General features: G+C 40.1%; 1 protein-coding gene across 3 annotated transcripts in view; it reads right to left on the bottom strand.

Annotated features, from left to right (window-relative positions):
- Positions 1 to 21,863, bottom strand: part of TTC29 (tetratricopeptide repeat domain 29) — a 408,961-nt gene that overhangs the window by 76,091 nt on the left and 311,007 nt on the right. For all 3 annotated transcript variants that reach the window (XM_075335612.1, XM_075335622.1, XM_075335630.1), the window contains one exon: positions 9,045 to 9,276. In XM_075335612.1, the coding sequence (XP_075191727.1) occupies positions 9,045 to 9,276 (232 nt within the window). The remainder of the gene's footprint in view (positions 1 to 9,044; positions 9,277 to 21,863) is intronic.

The raw sequence follows: 21,863 nt of genomic DNA, 5'->3' as shown, positions 1-21,863 counted from the left end.
GTGACAAACATAATGGGAGTTTGTATTTTATTTTTTTGTGAAGTTTTTTTTTTTTAGGTCAGATGGCTTTAAAAAAAGCGTATTCATCTACGTCTAGCATTTACGGTATAATGGTGTTTTTCACATGCGTGTGAAAAAGGCCTTGGACCTATCTCCTGGTCAATAATCTCACACTTAAGCTTCATTGAGAGAAAAGTGATTTTTCACATATCAATTGTCATTAGTGTTTTTCATCTGATTTGACTTGGTTAGTATCAGTTTTTACCATCAGTGTTTCATCAGTGATTTTCATGTATGAAAAAAATAAATAGCAAAGCTTCTCCTATACTTTACAATGTTTATCACATAAAGCTCTAGGGTTCTCGTCTGTGTGCTGTCTGTTATTTCCATGTATCCATAGACTTGTATGGATAATTTTGATCCAAGATGACAATCGAAAACAGACAAGTATCTATGATTTTTTTTGTAGACACAGTCAGCAAATAACACTTTATAGATTATAATGGGTATATCATATATCCATGAAGATCAAGGATAGAACATGTAGATGAAACATGGACATCCATATAAGGCCTTAGGCTTTGATTCATCAAATATTTTTGACAGAATTTTGGTGAAAAACAAAATTGGTACTTCTGCAAAAATGTTGTGACTTTTGGATTTTTTAAGCCAACTTTTTAAAAAAAGTGGGCGGACCTAGCCAGGAGAGAGTGTGGTCGAACACTGCTGAATAATTCATCAGATCTTACTCCACAAAAGTAGAAAACTTACTTCAGTCTCTGGTTGGAGTACATTTTTTGCAGGGCGCACAGTGGCAAAACGTTTTGCCAAATTCATTAGGAGGCATACCATTCATAATGAATTTGGCACTTCTGGAAATACTTCAGAATTTCAAGGTCAATTCCTATGTTAAGCTTTCATGTAGATGATAGATGTTGCTTTCAAACACTACAGTCATATATTTCGTCATACCTGGGTTAATTGCTAGCTATTGGTGATGCGTGAGCACTACTATGCTTGGGTGCTTGGTACTCGTAACAAGCAGTTTGATGCTCGGACAGGCTCGACTCGTGTACTGAGTGTATTGGAAGTCAATGGGAAACTCGAGCATTTCCATTATACTTGGTACACGAGTTGAGCCCCTCTGAGTGTCAAACTGCTCATTACTAGAGATGGGAGATCCCGCAGATATTTGGGTTTGGCGGGTCCAACTGGATTTAAAAAAAAAGTCTGGTTCGAGTCTGGACTTCACCCGAACTTGACCTTAGACCCCGAACCCAATGTAAATCAATGGAATCCCAAGCTATAAAATGGTCGTAGTAAGGGCTTGGGGGCAGCAAAAGGAAGCAAAGACATATATAATTACCAAGTTTCTGCATGGCTGTCACACTGCATCCGGGTCCACTCATTAAATCTTATGAGTAATCACTGTTTTTCCCCTCCCATGCTCTGAGATAGCGTCTTTGATTGGTTGCAGTCAGGCTGCGCCCCAAACCTTTGTGCCGGTGTCTGTGATTGGTTGCCCTTACACTAGCTGTCTGGGTCTCGAAAGTAGAATGTAAAAATAAATAAATAATTGGAAAAAATGACATGTATTCTGATACTTGGTGCAGATAAAGCAGACAGCTGGAGACTTCAGCCCCCAGCTGTTTGATATATCTTAGCTGTGTATCAAAATATTAGGGACCCCCATAGGGCCCTTTTTAAATTATTTAAATAAATAATTTACAAAATGGTGTGGGGTCCCTCCAATTTTGATACCTAGCCAAGATAAACCAAACAGGTTGGGGCTGGTATTCTCATGCTGTGGAAATCTATAGTTATCTGGCCCTCCACAGCCTAAAAATAGTAGTCTGCAGCTGCCCCGTTACCCAACTCATCCTGATTGCCTTGGAGTGGTGGCCTTCGGGTGAATAGAAGAGGTTATAACAGCTGTGATTAACCCCTCTCTATTTCTCCTATTTATTAACCCCCAAAACACACCTGTAGGTCTGACAAAATCCACACCACGACGTCCCATGACATTCCCGAAATTAGAAAATGTGACCAATCACTTTGGCCTGCGGGACACACTGATGAAGCCATAGCTGTAAGAATGGTGACGTGACATTAGTGAGTTCACCTGATGTCACATCTGTCGGTTCCCATGGTATCCCAGCTGTGGCCTCAGGTGAACTCACCTCAAGTGAACGCATTGAATTCAATGCCGAATGACCGGATTAGGTTGTGCGGACGTTAAGTATTTATTTACAGAAATTTCTGCACCAAATCTGCATCTCCTGGCATAAAAAAACACTAAAAACAAGATGTGTTTTTGATGTGTTTTCTATGTGTTTTTCTGCCATGATATGCACAATAGGTGCAACCAAATACTCAACGTGTATACATAGCCTTATCCGGTAATTCGGTATTGAGTTCAATGAGTTCAGCTGAGCTGAGTTCACTGAGTTTAATGAGTTAATCTCAGGTGAGTTTTTAAATAAAGGATTTTTCTCTAAGTTTTGTGTATATTTTACATTACCAATTCACGTCTTTGTGACAGCTGTGATTTTTGACAAATCACAACTGTCATTATCCCCTTAAATTACCCCAAATGTCATTGCACCAGGGAAATTGGGATGAACTGAGTGAGAGCCAGGATTGGTGCATCTAATCAATGTGGTAATTTTGGGGCAGCTGCAGGCTGCTATTTTTAGGTTGGAAAGGGTCAAATAACCATGGGCCTCCCCAGCCTATTACCAGCCTCAGCTGTCTGCGTTATCTTGGCTGGATATCAAAATAGGGGGGGAGAGACCACACACCATTTTTTAAATTATTTATTTATTTTTTAAAAAAATTGCATGGGGTTCCTTGTACAGTATTTTGATACACAGCCAAGATAAAACACACAGCTGCAGGCTGCAGCCTTCAGCTGTCTGTTTTATTTGCACTGGGTATCAAAACGCGGGGGACTGCATGTCATTTTTTTCAATTATTTATTTATTTGTACATTCCACTTCACGAATCCAGATAAGTGTGAGGACAACCAATTCAAGATGCCAACACTGATGGTGGAGGTACAGTCTGACTACAACCAATCACAGACGCTGTTACAGAAGGTGACGAGAGAACAGAGAATATTCATAAGGTTTAATGAGCCATAAATAAGGTATAATTATTCTGCTTTAATCCCCATTTTGAATCTTTTTACTTTTTCTAAAGTTATTTTTATCTGGCAAGCTAATCCAAACATTAAGACAGACTTCCCTTAGAAGTTGGAGCTTTCTGATCACTACTCATTATAGCTACGGAGCACTCGAGCAAGATAGTGAGTGCTCATTAACAGTGGCTCTATGTTTAATACTGTAGATAAACTCAACTGGAAGATGAACTTATGTCAAGTTTTGTCTTTATAAATTGACATTTTACATTATAGAAAAAAAAGTCTCCAGAATTAGTGGAATACCCTGTAGGAAAAATTACAGAAAAGGTCAGGAATAGTTGATGTCAGTCCAATGTGATATTTGAAGTTATGCTATTGCAACAAACCTTAATGAACATACCCAGCTCCATAAACAGGAGGTGCTGACCATATTACCCAACTGACACCAACAGGAAACCGTCACGATTGACACTACCCAATCTTTAATCGCTACTGTGTCATCCCTCACAAGATCAACAAGTGCAGATACTTGTTATTGCAATTGAGAGCCTACTAAAGGCCCTGTGTTTGCCATTTCTTTTACTCTGATACAGGTTTTTCTTCATAGAGGATTGTAAAAAGACAAAGCACTGCAATAAAAAAGTATTTCAATTTAATAACAAAAAAAGTTAGTGCAAGTTAAAATTTTATAAGTGCACTAAAAAAGAGTTTTAAAAATATATGAAAAATAAAAAAAATTAAATAACCCCAAATAATAAAAAATAATTTCATCATCTGAAAGCTCATTTTTTAAACAACATATAATATATTTTAAATGCTATATCATTTCTGTGCATGATAACACAAATTTTACTGCCACTGAAATAATGGAATAAAAAACACTCAAAATGTCATAGATTTGGTATGTTACCAATAAATACTGCTACTGTTATCCTACAAAAAACCCTCCTTGCATTGCGTTTTAAAAAAAAATAAAATATGGATCTCAGAATGTGGTGACAAAAACAATATTTTTATTTTTGAAAAGTTCATTTTTTAAAAGCTGTAAAACATAATAATGGTATTATTTTGGTGCTGTTGTACTCAGACTGACCCATAGAATTAAGTAAGTTGACATGTCAATTTTACATCAGTGAATGCCATAAAATTAAAAGCCCAGAAATATTTTTTTCAGTATATATTGATATAGTAAATTAAAAGGTGGTAATAAAATTATAACTCGTGTTGAAAAAGTAAGCCCAAATACAGCTATGTCGAGAAGTTATGTCTCTTGGGAATGAAAAAGACAAAAGCAAAAAACAGAAAAAAAAGCAGTTAAAGAAAAGGGTTAAAGAAAGAAAGATGCATCCTGCTAGACTACAAAGGAGTCTGCAGGAGGCGCCAGGAGGGAAAGTGTATTCTACAACTTTTTTTTTTTACCAACTATAACTTATTGAACCTTTCTTTTGATTTAAGTGCCTATTCCTGGCAAATCTATATTCTTTATCACTATGAAATTTGGCAAGAATGTCATGTATCTGTTTTATTAAAAAGAAAGGTAATAGCACATGTAACCTTCACAGACCCAATCAGAGATTATGATTGGGTAATTACAAATTCTATTTTCGGAAAAATAGGCAACATGACAAACTACTTTCCAATTTGGAAAACAAGAATGTCTAATAAAATGTGTGCAGTATATTCCATGTATGTGATTAATATGTCAATGCAGCATTATTTATTAATTTGGTGAAGACATGGAATTTATATCAGCAGTATTTTAAAAATGATCTTATTTGGGAAGATATAGTGCAGTAGTGTAATGCATCCCTTGTCAAGTCCACACTGTCTCTTACATTTCTTATCATTTAAGCAAGAAGATGAATGTCAGCTATAAATCAATAAGTTGGCCATGGCTGGTGAGAAGAAAGTACAGTGCCAATTAACTATTCACCTGTATTACACACAGCAATATGTCAGTGTGTCTGGTGACAAATATTATCACACTGAAGTCAAAGCTTGCTTATAAAACAAAGATTTTCTTAACCAAACTGATTAAACAATTAAAATATTTTGCCTATTTCACAATGTGCTTGAAAATCAATAAAGGGGTTTTCACAAAATCAAAAGTAGGATAGAGTATATCTCTTTTTGGAGGTTCCACTGCTGTTACCCACGATCAAAAGAATAAGGCTCCAAAAAACACTGAACAGGGCTCTGTAGATCCCCATTTTCAATAAGGCAGAGGTGCGCGTTCATTGTCAAAGGCGCTTCTGTAAATAGCGCAGTTCTTGGTATTCTCCAGCAGTCCAATAAATAATAAATGGAGCAAAGGCCGAGTACGGGCAGTTTTCTCAATGTTCTGGAGATTCGTACTCAAGATTGCTTGGGGGTCTCTGTCTGGGGCCCTAGCAATCACCAAGTTATCCCCGATTGTAGGATTCATTAGAATTGCCCCATCTGGGACACTTGTCAAATCAACATTGGTTGGACATACATTTATTGTGAAAACTATTTTCTGTCACACGATTTCAGGTGGTTACATGGGTGGCTTTCTTTATACAGTTTTTCTTTTGCTTGTGTTTTGTGCCGTTACAGCGGCTGGTACCTGTTCACACTTCCTATGTTCTATTTTGAGATGCAGTTTTTTTTTCAGCATATATTGGAGGTATAGACAGCCTCATATTCTGACTGTCCTCTCCTCCCATCAGCCCCAGGTTGGTTTTCATTAGTTGTCAGATCCTCTCTGCCCATATATTTGTAGACTTTTAGCCCAGGAGAGTCATGAAATAGGACAGTACAAAAATGGATACAGCCTAGTGTGCGGCTGTATCTATTTTTGTATTTGCTATGTTTTTTTCAGCTGGCACCTATACACACTTGTAGGATGTGCGGGTCAGTTTTTTTAAATACCGTATATGAAATAGGACAGTGTCCTTTCAATGAAAAGTCACCTTATCGAGGTTGATGGGCACACATGAATTGGCCAATTTATGAGCTATGTATCTTCATTTTTCTGAAGTATATTCTATATAGCATTTATGCAGTTTACATTTCAGGTAGTCAATATTTGCATATATTTTAGTGCTAACAGAGTGTTGCTGTATTCTTTTGTTTCTGTTTCATGTAGTTATAGCAGCTGGCACCTGTTCACACTTGCTATGTTCTATTTGGCGATGCAGTTTTGTCCTCCCAGTATATCTTTGAGGTATAGACAGCATCCTATCCTGACTGTGCCCCAGGTTGGTTTGAATTAGTGGGTCAGAACCTACCTGCCCATATATTTGTAGACTTTTAGATAAGAAGAGTCATGAAATAGGATAGGGTGCCATTACTTACTGAGGTGATTGGCACACATGAATTGGCCAATATGTGAGCTTAGTATATTAATTTTTCTAAAGTATATTACATATAGCAGTTATACAGTATATGCATTCTATGTTTGCATATATCTTAGTACTATCAGAGTGCTGCTGTATTATTTTGCTTGTGTTTTATGTAGTTATAGCAGCTGGCACCAGTTCACACTTGCTATGTTCTATTTCGAGATGTAGTTTTTTTTCCCAGTATTTCTAGGAGGTATAGACAGCCTCCTATTCTGACTGTGCTCTCCTCCCATCAGCCCCAGGTTGGTTTTAATTAATGTGTCAGATCCTATCTGCTCATGTATTTGTATATTTTTCGCCCAGGAGTGGCATGAAATATGATAGGGTCCAATCAAATTATAAAAGCAGGAAAAAAAAGCGGGTTTAAATACCGCGCCAAAACCACAGGAGTCCGGAGGATGTTGGTGAATCCCTTTTTATTTTCTCAGGTCTACACGTTTCAGGGACATATCAGTCCTCTTCATCAGGACAATATACAGAGAATACTATAGAAGGCTATAGTATTCTCTGTATATTGTCCTGATGAAGGGGATGGATATGTCCCTGAAACGCATAGACCTGAGAAAATAAAAAGGGATTCACCAACATCCTCCGGACTCCTGTGGTTTTGGCGCGGTATTTAAACCCGCTTTTTCTCCTGCTTTTATAATTGTCTTACCACTGCGGGACCTCTGCCTTCCACGCTATTTCCATGCTCAATAAGGGGTTGTGACTGGCACAAACAGACCAGGTGAGTGTTTTTTCTGACATTCACCCCCTACCTGTTTACCGGATAAGACCCTATTTGCGCCTAATCTTTCCACGGCTTCTCTCTCCTTAGGGTCCAATCAAAGAAAGGTCACCTTACTGTGGTTGATGGACACACATGAATTAGCCAATTTATGCAGTGTCTTTATTTTTCTATAATATATTCCATATAGCATTTATGCAGTTTAAATTTCATGTATTCTATAGTTGCTCATATCTTGCTTGTGTTTTGTGTAGTTATAGCAGCTGGCACCTGTTCACACTTGCTATTTTTTATTCGGAGATGCAGTTTTTTTTCCACAAGCAGATACTTTAAGCTTTCTGAATGACAGCTTTTATTTCTAATAGGTTCTATAGAGAATTATTAAAAAACACATGACTGCTTTCTTCCAGGAAGTCATACCAATTCATGGCAGTGTTGGTAACCTGATTGTTTCTATTATTTCTCATTATCCAAAAATCACAGTCAGCTAGATTACTTTAAACACAGCAGCAAATCATATTAGATTTTAAACACTATAAGTAATACATATCGCAATACACTGATCTGAACACATTAGCAGCACCTACTTTTAACTCTAAAATGATCAAATTCAAGGTCATCAAAAACTTGCATAAGCTCCTTTAGCATGAAAAAACAATCACTGGTGCAATAATTTTTTTTGACAGATGTTGGAAAAAAGTCCACTAATTTTTCAGACTGTCTAACAATTGGGAGTCAATTAGCAACCTTAATCCACAGCTTGTGTCTGGTATTGCAGCTCAGCATGAATAGGGCACCATTTTGTAAGGAATTGGTTTGGTCAGACAATTTTAAAAGGTTTGAATATTAAAGACATTATCCACTACTAGGACAACCTTTCTCAAACTGAGACTTTGCCCCTGTAAACATAAAAACACTTATACTCGTCTCCATTGCCAGCGCATTTCCAGCGTTGTCATCACTTATTCTCTTGGCGATCATGTGAGGTTGTTACAGCATACGAGCCCTGCACCCAACCACTGCTGGCTTCACTCTCTCGGGGCTCATATGAAGTTGTTACAGCATACGAGCCCTGCACCCAATCACTGCTGGCTTCACTCTCTTGGGGCTCATATGAAGTTGTTACATCATACGAGCCCTGCACCCAATCACTGCTGGCTTCACTCTTTTGGGGCTCATATGAAGTTGTTACATCATACGAGCCCTGCACCCAATTACTGCTAGCTTCACTCTCTCGGGACCCATGTGAGGTTGTTACATCATACAAACTCTGCACCCAATAGCTACTGGCTTCACTCTCTCTCGAGGCTCATGTGAGATTGTTACATCATATGAGCCTTGCGCCTAATCACCGCTGGCTTCACTCCCCCACCTTTGGATAAATCAAACATCAAGAAGTCAGAGCTGCAGCTTCTCGCTTCCTATTAATGTTTGATATGTCCAAAGGCGGGGAGAGCAAAACCAGTGGTGATTGGGCACAGGGCTTGTATGATGTAACAATCTCACCTTAGCCCTGGGAGAGCAAGTGCCGAAACCGCTGAAATCCTTTTAAGGAAATCCCTACATTTGATGATTTAGGGGTACATTTTACTGTCTGTCTACATTAGTAAATGCTCTTAGAATCTACTGTAAATTCATTGTATCCAAAGATTACAGATTTACACCTTTTAGATGCATCCAGGACACACAAACAGACAGATACATATAGATACTTAGAAATTTCCTATTTGTACTGAAAAAAAAATCAATTCTAGCAAAATGCACTGATAAAAGAAATATGCCCATTATGTTTTATAACCAGTCTTACCGACATTTGCTGGGTCACTGAACATGTCACTTCTGTTCTTTTTCCATGCCAGCAGGTACTCCATGCTGACATAATCTGCAGCCCCCGTGTGTCTGCTCACTGCCAGCATCATCCTGTGCGCCTTTGCAATGCCGAAATGAACTTGTGCCTCTTCTATCAATGGTATTTCCCCGTGATTGACTGCAGTCTCATAAGCTTGAGAAAAATAGTGACACGCTTTCTCATAGTCCCCCTGAAAAGAAACACACAACAAAGTCAAAATCTTATAGTAGCAGAGCAGTTCTTTATGAAGAAGGTGTAGAGTTTACAAAACCCAAATTGTGTTTGCTGTATCTATGTACAAAGATTGCAGAGAACAGAAGCTGTAAATAATGTATAATATAATGAAAAAGCAGCAAAAGTAGGCTAGAAAGTAATCAATGTCACTACTGGGCCCAAGTTAGGCTGCTTTCACACTACGTCTTTTTAACATGCGTCCTGAACGTTTTTTTGCTGCAAAAGCGGATCCTGCTTTTACAGCAAAAAACGCATGCAAACGCATGTGTTACTTTGCAGGATCCTGTCACTGGATGTTTAGGGGCAGGCATTGGAGTCATGTGATCGGGAGTGATGGGAACTAAACGTACCAGACTGGGAGCCGGCATCTGACAGCTGCGAGGCTCGTAACCAAGGTAAACATCGGGTATACTTGCTTGGATACCCGATATTTACTTTGGTTACAAGCGTCTGCAGCTGCTAGGAGCCGGGCTCCCTGCACACGTTACCAACGTAAACATCGGGTAACTAAGATAAGTGGTTACCCGATATTTACCTTGGTTACGAGTGTCCGCAGCTCTCAGGTGGGGGAGAGGGAGGGGGAGAGACAGAGAGAGAGGGAGGAGAGACAGAGAGGGAGGAGAGAGATAGACTGATCACGGAGGCTGGCTTCTGGGCATGCTCAGTAGAGCAAGCAGGATCCTGCCTATCAGCATGCCAGCGTTCACATGCGTTTGCGTGCTGTTTAGTCAGGATCCAGCAATTTGCAGAAGTTGGACGCAGCTCAAAAACGCTACAAGTAGCGTTTTTGAAAGATGTTAAAAAACTGCAAGTCGCTGGATCCTTACTATAACGCACGCAAACGCAGGTGAACGCATGTTAACGCGAGTCCATTGCAAATGCATTGAAATGAAAACACATTTGCACTGGATCCGTTTCTGCGTTAAAAAAACGTTCAGGACGCATGTTAAAAAGACGTAGTGTGAAAGCAGCCTAAGGCTTTTGTTTTGCTTCAACTACTTTATCTCTCCATATATATGCAGTGACTTTTATTTACAGTTTAGTAGAGCCTATTAAGTGTTTTGACATTAGTACAGATATCATTTTTTGTAGTTTTTATTTGGAAAATAACTATTTATATAAACAAAAAAAAACAAAACTTGTTTGTGGTAGTGCAGACATGGGCCCTGATACTATAGCTGCTGCTGGTTTTTGTGTAAATAGGGTCCTAAAAAACACATTCTATTTTACTATTAAAAAGGTGGTTCACTACTCTGCAATACTAACCACATCTCTGTAAAACTGATAGGGAAGGCTTTTTCTAAATATCTTCTTCAGCCAATTCTGTCTTTGAGCAGCGCTATTGCGGTCCGATCATCCCCATGAAGTGAGCCCCTATGCTCAGTGACTTCTGAGATCCAGTGATGTCACGTCAACTTCCTGTTGACGTGACATCTCCGAGGCCATCCCCAGTCTTCCTGAGTGACTGGGCTGTGGGTGGAGTTTCATCACTTGTCACAGCCCAGCATCGCTCTTGCTTGTGGTGGTCTGCAGTGTAGGAAAGTGCGTGCAACATCCTGGGCTGTGATGCTGTGCTGTGATTTGTGGTGAAACTCCGCTCACAGCTTGGTTACTCAAGAAGCCTGGGGCCGGACTCAGTGACGTCGGATTAACTGGAAGTTGACATGACATCACCGGACCTCAAAGGTCACAAAGCCCAGGGGGTCACTTCAGATGGCAATGGCGCCACTCAGAGGCAGAATTGGCTGAACAAAGTATTTGAAAAAAGCCTTCCTTCTCAGTTTTGTAGGGATGTGGCCACTATTGCCGTGTAGTGAACCACCTATTTAAAACATCTCATGCTGGCAAAATGAAAGTTCTGTAATAGAAACTAGCAAATTGATTCAATGCAACGCAAATTTGTTTAGAACTTTTTAGAATTCACAATTCGCTTGGCCCTTACCTCTGCTAAACAGAATTACTTCAAAAACCTCATATCCTCTTTAACACACAACCCCAAACAGCTATTTAATACTTTTACCTCCCTCCTTCGCCCACCACTGCCCCCTCCAACCTCCCACATTTCCGCAGAAGAATTTGCCACATATTTCAAAGAAAAGATCGACCAAACCAGACAAGCCTTTTCTGCTGAACCACCACAACCCCTTCATATAACAGACCACTGCTCCTCCCCCATAAACTTCCTCCCCACCATCACCGAAGGAGAGCTTGCACATCTTCTCTCAAAAGCACACCTCACCACATGCGCACTCGACCCCATCCCATCCCACCTCCTCCCCAACCTCACCACTATCCTTATTCCAGCCCTAACCCATCTCTTCAACCTATCTTTAACAACTGGTACCTTCCCTTCTGCCTTTAAGCATGCAACAGTCACACCTATCCTAAAGAAACCTTCCCTTGACCCAACCTCTACTACCAGCTATCGACCCATATCACTACTCCCACTTGCCTCAAAACTCCTGGAACAGCACGTCCATGCTGAACTTTCCTCCCACCTCTCCTCTAACGCTCTCTTTGACAACCTACAGTCCGGCTTCCGTCCACATCATTCCACTGAAACTGCCCTGACTAAACTCACAAACGACTTACTTACCGCCAAAGCTAACAACCACTTCTCTGTACTCCTACTTCTAGACCTATCCTCAGCCTTTGACACTGTCGACCACTCCCTGCTACTACAGATCCTCTCTTCCCTTGGTGTCAGAGACCTCGCCCTCTCTTGGATCTCTTCATACCTCTCCAACCGCACTTTTAGTGTCTCCCATTCCCACACAACCTCTTCATCCCGTTCTCTCTCTGTTGGTGTCCCTCAAGGCTCTGTCCTGGGACCCTTACTTTTTTCTATCTATACATTTGCCCTCGGACAACTCATAAAGTCCCATGGCTTTCAGTACCACCTATATGCCGATGACACTCAGATCTACCTCTCTGGTCCAGATGTCACATCTCTGCTGTCCAGAATCCCAGAGTGCCTATCGACTATATCTTCCTTCTTTTCCTCTCGCTTCCTAAAGCTCAATGTGGCCAAAACTGAACTGATCATCTTTCCTCCATCTCCCCTGCACTCTCCACCTGACCTATCCATTACAATTAATAACATCACGCTCTCCCCAGCACCCAAAGTTCGGTGCCTCGGAGTGACCTTTGACTCTGCCCTGTCCTTCATACCACACATCCAATCCCTCACCACCTCCTGCCGTTTCCAACTCAAAAATATTTCCAGAATCCGCCCTTTCCTCAATCCCCAATCTACAAAAATGCTAGTGCATGCCCTCATAATCTCCCGCATCGACTACTGCAACATCCTCCTCTGTGGTCTCCCTGCTATCACACTCGCCCCTCTCCAGTCCATCCTTAATTCTGCTGCCCGAATGATCCACCTCTCTCCTCAATACCACCCCGCTTCCCCTCTCTGCAAGTCCCTCCATTGGCTCCCAATCTTCTATCGTATCCAATTCAAACTACTAACCCTGACCTACAAAGCTGTGCATAATCTGTCTCCTCCATATATCTCTGAACTAATCTCTCGCTACACTCCAAAACGTAACCTCCGGTCCTCCCAAGATCTCCTCCTCTCCTCCTCTCTCATTCGCTCCTCATGCAACCGACTCCAAGACTTCTCCCGAGCATCCCCAGTCTCCTGGAACTCACTGCCTCAACACGTCAGACTATCTACTACACTTGCAAACTTCAAACGGACCCTGAAAACTCATCTGTTCAGAAATGCCTATAATCTACAATGACCTCACTGCCCCACCACCGTGCGGAGCTGCCGCCCCACCACCGTGCGGAGCTGCCGCCCCACCACCGTGCGGAGCTGCCGCCCCACCACCGTGCGGAGCTGCCACCCCACCACCGTGCGGAGCTGCCGCCCCACCACCGTGCGGAGCTGCCGCCCCACCACCGTGCGGAGCTGCCGCCCCACCACCGTGCGGAGCTGCCGCCCCACCACCGTGCGGAGCTGCCGCCCCACCACCGTGCGGAGCTGCCGCCCAACCTACACCCCACCTACTGTCTCCTCCCCAAAATCCTTTAGGATGTAAGCCCGCAAGGGCAGGGCCCTCTTCCCTCTGTGACAGTCTGTCTATTGTAACGTGTATATGTATTTTGTATGTAACCCCCTTCTCATGTACAGCACCATGGAATCAATGGTGCTCTATAAATAAACAATAATAATAATAATAATAACCAAGCAAATTCAAACAATGTGCAATTTGCTTTGGTAGATCCCTTAAAATGGCAACCACCAGTTTTCAAATTGCAGATTTCAACAGCCAGAGAAGGACCACATGATTACAGGCAAGGCCTGTCAGGCTTCTTTATAATGCCTTGCAGCTCTCGCATGACATGGTATAGCGCAGCCAATAAGGAGGGACCATGCTAGTGGAATTAAAGCAGAATGGTGAAATTAACAGAGGAAGTCATAAAACTTAAAACTTGGTTCTAGATATAGGGAATAGAGATGAGCGGACCTGTTGAAGTTCGGTTTGTGGGGTTCAGACGGACTTTGGATAAAGTTCGGTTCGGGACCCGGACTTAACCTGAACCCCAATGAAAGTCACTAATTGGGCACTTCAGGTCTCTGCCCACATGTAGCCAGCCATAAACAGAGCACTTTCATGGAAGGTTGGGTGGGTTTTTCGTTTTTTTGTGCACACTACATCCGATTATGCTGTTATTACCCCCAGTGTGAGCCAATCAGATACTCCAAGTGGTTCGCACTGGGATGAGCACCGAGTGTACCTAAGTGCAGAGATGCTCGTAACTCATTGTAGATTGTAAGCGCTCACGAGCAGGATTGTGTTTTTTTTCTCTTCTAATTATTGTATTTTCTATAACCGTTACTTGTTTGTATATGATCCTCCTGAATTGTAAAGTGCTGCGGAATATTTTTGGCGCTATAGAAATAAAGATTATTATTATGAGTACTTTGCATTTGTAAAGCACCTGAACTTCCATTTCAAACTCTGTTGTTTTGTAAAGTCTGTGTTTGGTATGAACACTGAACCTCAGGTTTGCTCATCACTAGTAGGGAGTAGAGATGAGCGGACCAGGGGAAATTCGGATTCTGTGGATTTAACAGCACTTCAGGTAAAGTTCACTTTAGGACCTGGACTTGAACTGAACCTCATTGGAACTCACTGATTGGGCAGTTTGGCTCTCTGCTCACATATAGCCAGCCATAAACAGAACACTTCCAAGGGAAGATGGTCAAGGTTTTTCCATTTTAATTTTTTTGTTTGTGCACACTACGTTTGATAACGCTGATTTTACCTCCAGTGTGAGCCGTTCAGACACTGCAAGCGGCTCACACTGAGCCAACCACCGAACATACCTGAACTCAACGATGCTCAATCGAGTGGTCAGCATATGTAAAGCACCCAAACTCAAACATTCATTTTTTTTGTAAAGTCTGTGTTCTGCACGAAGAGAAAGCCATAAAACACTTAAAAAACTGTACAGATAGTGTGTGACAGAACAGCAATGAAGAACAGTCACCATCTGTTTACCTATAGCCATAAAGGTAGAGGTCACTTTGACATTACTAAGGCTCGGATACAGTCCTAGGAGTGTTACACCTATCTTTTCAGAGCAACTGGAGGATTTGCCGAACTTTCAATTCACAGTGAATTGATAAGTATCAAATATTTTGAAAAGCAAATTCACCACCTACATTTGCCCAACGCTAATTGCTAAGGAAGGAAAGCATAATGTAGAAAACATTTGGAAACTGCAAAGCAGTAACTTTAGAGAGATAAAAGGTGTTCCTTATGCAAATTAGATAGAAGTAAAAATAAAGGTTGCAGCATATCAGATACAGTTTTCTAATAAAATAATATTTTATAAAGAGTAAATATTTCTAATCTAAAGAACTGACTAAACTAAATACACTGGGGCTATGTACGTATAAAATACACAATGCACGAGTTAGTTAATGCACCACTATCAGGATACAGTTACAGGTCAGCGGAAGGAAAGTAACAATTGTGCTAAAATAAAGTCCAAAATCATCTCCAATATAGAGAAATATTAAGCATTCCCTTAAAATAAACTTAAATATATAATAAAATAAGTAATGTGCTGCTAAAAATGCTACGAAAAACTGCAAAGTGCTGAGTGTGATTCCAGTCTAATGATGATGATGCCTTCACTTGGATAATGTCACATTACTCCCCATTCTATTTGTACACTTTCTGGCTGTCGACATCTTTACTTTGCTAATATAAGTTAAAGATGCCATGAAATAAGAGTGTTACATTGTGTACTATTTGGCGATACCAGCCTGCAGATTATTTAAAGGTCTGTCACATTAAGCTGTCTGCAGGGGGCTGCTCATGTGAACTGAAGCCGTAATATGTTAGAGAATCCAGCCCTGACTTAATGAGATTTCCCTTTTTATCTATTTATATCAAAAGATTGTTTTCCCCATCGGTCATTTTAATGGACTAGAGAACAGCAAGAATTGGTGAAATAACTTAGCTGCTCTAAAGATCCATATTATACACCATATGTCACAAACTTTAGCTGCTTCTGCTTTCACTTGAGTTTTCAACATCACAGGTCTTCCCCCATACTGTGTCAAAAGTCAGCCTTGGATCATGATCCTGAAATCTTCCCTAGTTGGGATCTGCAGCAAGCAGGATGCCATCAGCACGGGCTAATCTTGCCATAATCACAACTGGCAATTAGCACAGTCTAACCAGCTGTCAAGCAGCAGACCGCAAAGAGTGACTCTTCCATTTAAACCAACAGGAAAGCAATGTGTGCACTTTTTTCAAAGACATTCTTTCCTACTGGGAATTAAATGACACAAAAGGAGTCACCAATACTACTACTTTTTCAGCACAAATGCCAGGCAGCTGCACTCGGTGCACTAGATCTCAGCATGTTCATAGCCTGCAAAGTGCACATACTATCCAAATATATCAAAAATCCAGAAGTATAGATTATAAATACAATATTAAATATAAAATAATTTATAAATGATTACAAGAATACACACTTGTAATCATTTGTAAATTATTCTATTATATAATCATACAATGTTTAATGTAGGATGAAGAAAATGCTGTAAAGTAGCAATGCTTTAAAAAATAGAAATGGTAAGAGTTTATTTTTTATCAATTAATAAAATGCAAAGTCCATGAAGAAAAGAGAAATCTATATCACAGCAATATTTGGTGTGAATACCCTTTGCCTTCAAACCATCAAATCTTCTAGGTACACGTGCACACAGTTTAAGGAATTCGGCAACAAATTTATACTAAACATCTTGGAAAATATAACTACAGATCGTCTGTTGATGCAGGCTTGTCTTAATCCTTTACTTTTCATGTAATTCCAGACAGACTCGATCATGTTGAGATCAGAGCTCTGCGAGGGCCATATCATTTACACAACTCTGTTTTTAATATTTGATAAAGATAGTCCTTTCCCCCTTCACATGCCTCTTGCTTTGATGAAGGCTTGCACCCCGAGCCTGCATCTTTAATTGTATATGTTGGCTGATCTGATCAGCTGACATGTGCTTTGAACAGTCATGGGTGGATCAATGATCTGCCCATGGCTGTTAACCAGTTAAATCCCACTAGCAATCTCTGACAGCGGAATTTAGCATGCGCTGGCGGGGGGGGGGGGAAGCGAATCCTTGCCAGCTCATATCGGCGCACCTTTGACATCATCGCAGAGCACCAATGAGTTGTCATTATAGCCAAGAGTCAGCTAATGACCCCTGGGTCTGTCATAATGATCTTCCTGTGAAGACTGGCTGCGAGCCGGCGTTCATAGGAGATCGTGATTTCTTCTATACAGGGCAGTGCTGATGCTCTGCTTTATATAGGACAAGTGATCGGATAATCGCAGCTTAAAGTCCCCTAAGGGGACTAGTAAATACAATAAAAAGTTTTAAAAAAAGTTTTTGAAACCATGAAAAAAAGCAACCATAAAAGTTCACAAATGTCTGATCCAACAAAATATAAAAAAAGTAATCTGATCGATAAATAGTGTAACGTGAAAAAATAAAAAATGACAGAATTATGTTTTTTTTGGCTGTCACAACATTGCAATAAAATGCAATAAGAGGTAATCAAAACATTGTACCTACCTTTAAATAGTATCACTAAAAAATGTCAGTTTAGGACACTAAAAATAAGCCATCACACAGCCCCAAACACTGAAAAATAGTGAGAAAAGGAACTTTTTTATTACAAATTTCTGAATTTTTTTTTCACCAATGAAATAAAAAAATACTATACACGTTTGGTATCTCCATACTTGTACTGACCTGTAGAATCATACAGCCAGGTCAGTTTTACCATATAATGAACATGGTAAATAAAAACAAAAAACAATTGTGGAATTGCACTTTTTTGCAATTTTACTACACTTTGAAGTTTTTTTTCCCATTTCCCAGTATACCACTATATGGTAAAAATAAATGTCTTTCAAAAGTACAACTCGTCGGCTATATTAACAGAAAAAAAAAAAGTTATGGATCTTGGAAGAAGGGGAGGGACAAAAGAAAGCACAAAAATGGAAAATGGCCATGGCGTGAAGGGGGTTAATTACATTGGCTGTATGCTTGGATCATTATCTTGCTGAAGAAATACATTTGCAACCAATAAAATGCCTCCATGATGGTACTGCATGTTAGATAAGTTTCTAAATGTACTGTATTTCTCATCGAGTACACCAAGGGGACTAAGGGGAAAACTTTTCTCTTTGCGGAGACCTGACAAACCAGTCTGGCTGCCAGCGAGGGGTCTTATAGCTGCAATGCCCCTCTGGGAAATATTCAAATTGTCTCAAGGGAGTTAGGAGACGAACTCTAGCATAGAGTTCATCTCCTTCCCTCCCTGGAGAGACACTTTGAGGACACCAAGAAATTGCAATTTCAAAGACCGTAAATGCAGTGGTTTGCCAAGTACACTTAGTTGAGCAGATGAAAGTCTCATCAGGTTTATTTCCTTTTGAAATCAGAAGATGTCCAACAGTGCCATCAGCTCCGAACTGGAATTAACCAGTGGGACCTAGCATCAACCATCTACTGTTGAGAGAAATCTGACCAGAAGTGTTGAATATAGAGGAATTGAGAGCAAAAAGCCACAGCATTGACAGGAAAACAAGGGCAAGCAAATCAACTATGCATGAAAATATATGACCTTGGGTGCTGAAAAATGGCAGTAGGTGCTCTGGAGTGATGAGTTAAAATCTGAAATATTTGGCTGTAACAGAAGACAGTATGTTTATCTAAGGACTGGAAAGTGATACAATAATGAGTGTCTGCAGGCAACAGTGAACCATATTGGAGGTCCCTTGCATGTTTGGGGCTGCATTTCAGCAAATGGAGTTAGAAATTTCATTAGAAATAATGGTGTCTTCAAAGCTGAGATACTTATCCCTCATGCATAAAGGAGATCTCTGAACAACAAAGAGTCCTGGAAGTGATGATATGGCCCCCATGGTGCCCTGATCTCAACTTCATTGAGTTTGGGATTACATGAAGGAACAGAAAGATTTGAGCCTACAATCACCAGAAGATCTGTGGTTAGTTGTCTAACATTGTAGAAGCAAAGCCCATGCAAAGTTCCTTCAAGAACTTAATTCAAGTGTATCTAGAAGAATTTCTGCTTTAAAACCTTTATGAAGTCAAAGACTGGTCACATGAAATATTGATTTGATATGGATATGTCCTTTTTTCATTAATTTTGCAGTTTGTTACTTTTATTACAACTTATATTTTGAAAAAATGTATTTCTTTGCGGCATTTGTTCTACACCTAGTCTAAAACTGTTGCACAGTACTATTATATAGCAGGTGAAATAAGTATTGAACACATCAACAATTTTCTAAGTGAATATATTTCTGAAGGTGCTATTGACATGAATTTATCACCATATATCAGTGACAACCCATCCAATCCACACAGGCAAGGAAATCAAATAATAGATGTCCATAAATTTAGTGATGTATAATAATGAGAAATAACCCAGGGAAAAAGTATTAAACACGTTTTTAGAAATGTATGCAATACTTTGGACAAATGTATGGTGGCTATGACAGCTGGGTGTCCATAGTTGCCATTTTACACATTGCGGTCTGATCTGACACATGGTAGGGTTCTATCATTAGAGAGTGTTGTACTTTTAAATGAAACCATAAGTTTTACCATATGCTTTACTGGAAAACAGCAAACAAATTCCAAATGCAGAAAAATTGCAAAAAAAGTGTGACGGCACAATAGTTTTTGGGATGTTTTATTCACGGTGTTCACTATATGGTAAAACTGATGTGTGGGTGTGATGCCTGAGGTCGGTGCGAGTTTGTAGACACCAAACATGTATAGGTTTACTTGTATCTAAGGGGCTAAAAAAATTCACAAATTTGTCCAATAAAAGTGGCACACGTTTTGTGCCATTTTCCGAAACACGTAGTGTTCTTATTTTTTGGGATCTATGGCTCAGTGATGGCTTATTTTTTGCGTCTCGAGCTGACGTTTCTAATGGTACCATTTTTACGCAGATGCTATATTTTGATTGCCTGTTATTGCATTTTGCGTAAAACTTGTGGCGACCAAAAAACGTAATTTTGGCGTTTGGAATTTTTTTGCCACTACGCCGTTTATCAATCAGATTAATTGATTTTATATTTTGATAGATCGGGCATTTCTGAACGCGACGATACCAAATATGTGTATATTTATTTATTTTTTAACCCTTTAATTTAAAATGGGGGGAAAGGGGGGTGATTTGAACTTTTAGGTTTTTTTGTTTTTTTTATTTTTTAAAATTTTTCTTTTTACTTTTTTTTTTATTTTGCTAGTTCCCCTAGGGGGCTATAGCGATCAGCAATCCGATCGCTATTATCTACTTGCTGATCACAGCTATACAGCTGTAAACAGCAGATACAGTCACTTTCTTTTTCCCTCTGCTCTCGGCCGAGGGAAAACGAAAGTGAAACATCATAGCTGCAGGCGTCATCACATGACCCTGTGCTACGTTGGCAACCACCGATAGTCACGTGATCACGCACGTGACATCCGGTGGGGGCGGCGGTAAGTAAAAAACATGGCCGCGCGCATTTAGATCTTGCTGCCAGACTTTGGCAGCAAGATTTAAGGGGTTAATGGCCGCGGGTGGAAGCGATTCCACCCGCGGCTAGCAGGCACACATGTCAGCTGTTGAAAACAGCTGATATGTGTGCCGACCGCCGCCGCCTGCCCGCGGCAGGGGGCGGGGCTTAACGGGACACGCTCCATGACGGATATATCCGTCCATGGTCGTGAAGGGGTTAAAGCACTACTCCAGCAGTGAAATAAAGATATAGTGACACAAACCGATATATTTTTTTTATTTGCGTTAAAAATTTCAGAATATTTTTCCACTACCTAAAACATGATTCCCATCTTCAGAAATGGGACAGACAGTGCTTGTAAATGCAAGCAATTTTGTAATTTACTGATTATTAAAATTTACAGCTGTTTTTGGTATATTAACTATATTAATTTTTCTTTTGGTTACGGCTCGCTGCCTTGGAGACGTCATAGACAGCAGAAAATGTACAGTCGTTAGAAGCTCTGTTATACTGAGCTTGTGACCACTGTTTTGAAGTTGACAGATTGCTGGAAGATATTACTGGCTCCTAATCCTGGTCGGTTAAGCACAGTGCTTACAAGGTAGACAGTCTTCAGGGTCGATCTACTAAGTAACAAAAGAAAAGATTTAATATCTTAACGGGAATCTGTCAGCATGTTTTTGCTATGTAAGCTGAAAACAGAATGACATAGAGGTTAAAAAACTAAAAGCAACTATGCCTCTCTTTTCTGTGTGTGTGCTATTGTTTACTTAAACTAATGGCTTTATTACCTTGTGATTAACATTGCAGGACTGGTAATGCTACTGCAGAGCAGTCCGCATGCCCCCTGCTGTGACTGACACCTCACAGTCAATGCACAATCTCTACTGAGAGCCTGGTGTAGGTAGGACAGCTCTCCCAGCAGCATTAAATGCTTAAAACTCAATTATTTGATTATGTGAGAATGGCTGCAGCCAGTAATCTATGTGATACACCATTGGATTCAGAATCTGCTTGTTTACATTATGTTGCTAACAGATGAAGTAGCAAAAACCTGCTGACAAATTCCCTTTAAATTATTTTAAGAATCAGTAAATTGTAAAAGTGCTTGTATTTCTAGGCACTACCCAACACTACATATGTATAAAGACGAGAATAACTCATGTAAAAAAAAATAAAATGCAAGTTTAATGCAAGTTGAACATATTATTTAAGGCTACATGCGCACGCTGCTTTTTTTCCTGCTTTTTTGCTGCTTTTTTGGCTGCAGTTTTGTCAGCTGAACTTTCTGACATTTGACTTCCCAGCAAAGTCTATGAGAAGTCAGATTTGTCATGCGCACATTGCAGTTTATTTGTCAGCGTTTTTTTTGTCAAAAGTTTGTGACAAAAAAAATGCAGCATGTTCATTCTTCCTGCGTTTTTGTCAACATTTGTCACCCATTGAAATCAATGAGGGCATCAAAAA

This window comes from Anomaloglossus baeobatrachus, chromosome 1 (genome assembly GCF_048569485.1).
Source record: "Anomaloglossus baeobatrachus isolate aAnoBae1 chromosome 1, aAnoBae1.hap1, whole genome shotgun sequence".
Classification (NCBI taxonomy): domain Eukaryota; kingdom Metazoa; phylum Chordata; class Amphibia; order Anura; family Aromobatidae; genus Anomaloglossus; species Anomaloglossus baeobatrachus.
The sequence above is the reverse complement of the archived record's forward strand: the minus strand, read 5'-3'. Positions and strand labels throughout refer to the sequence as shown.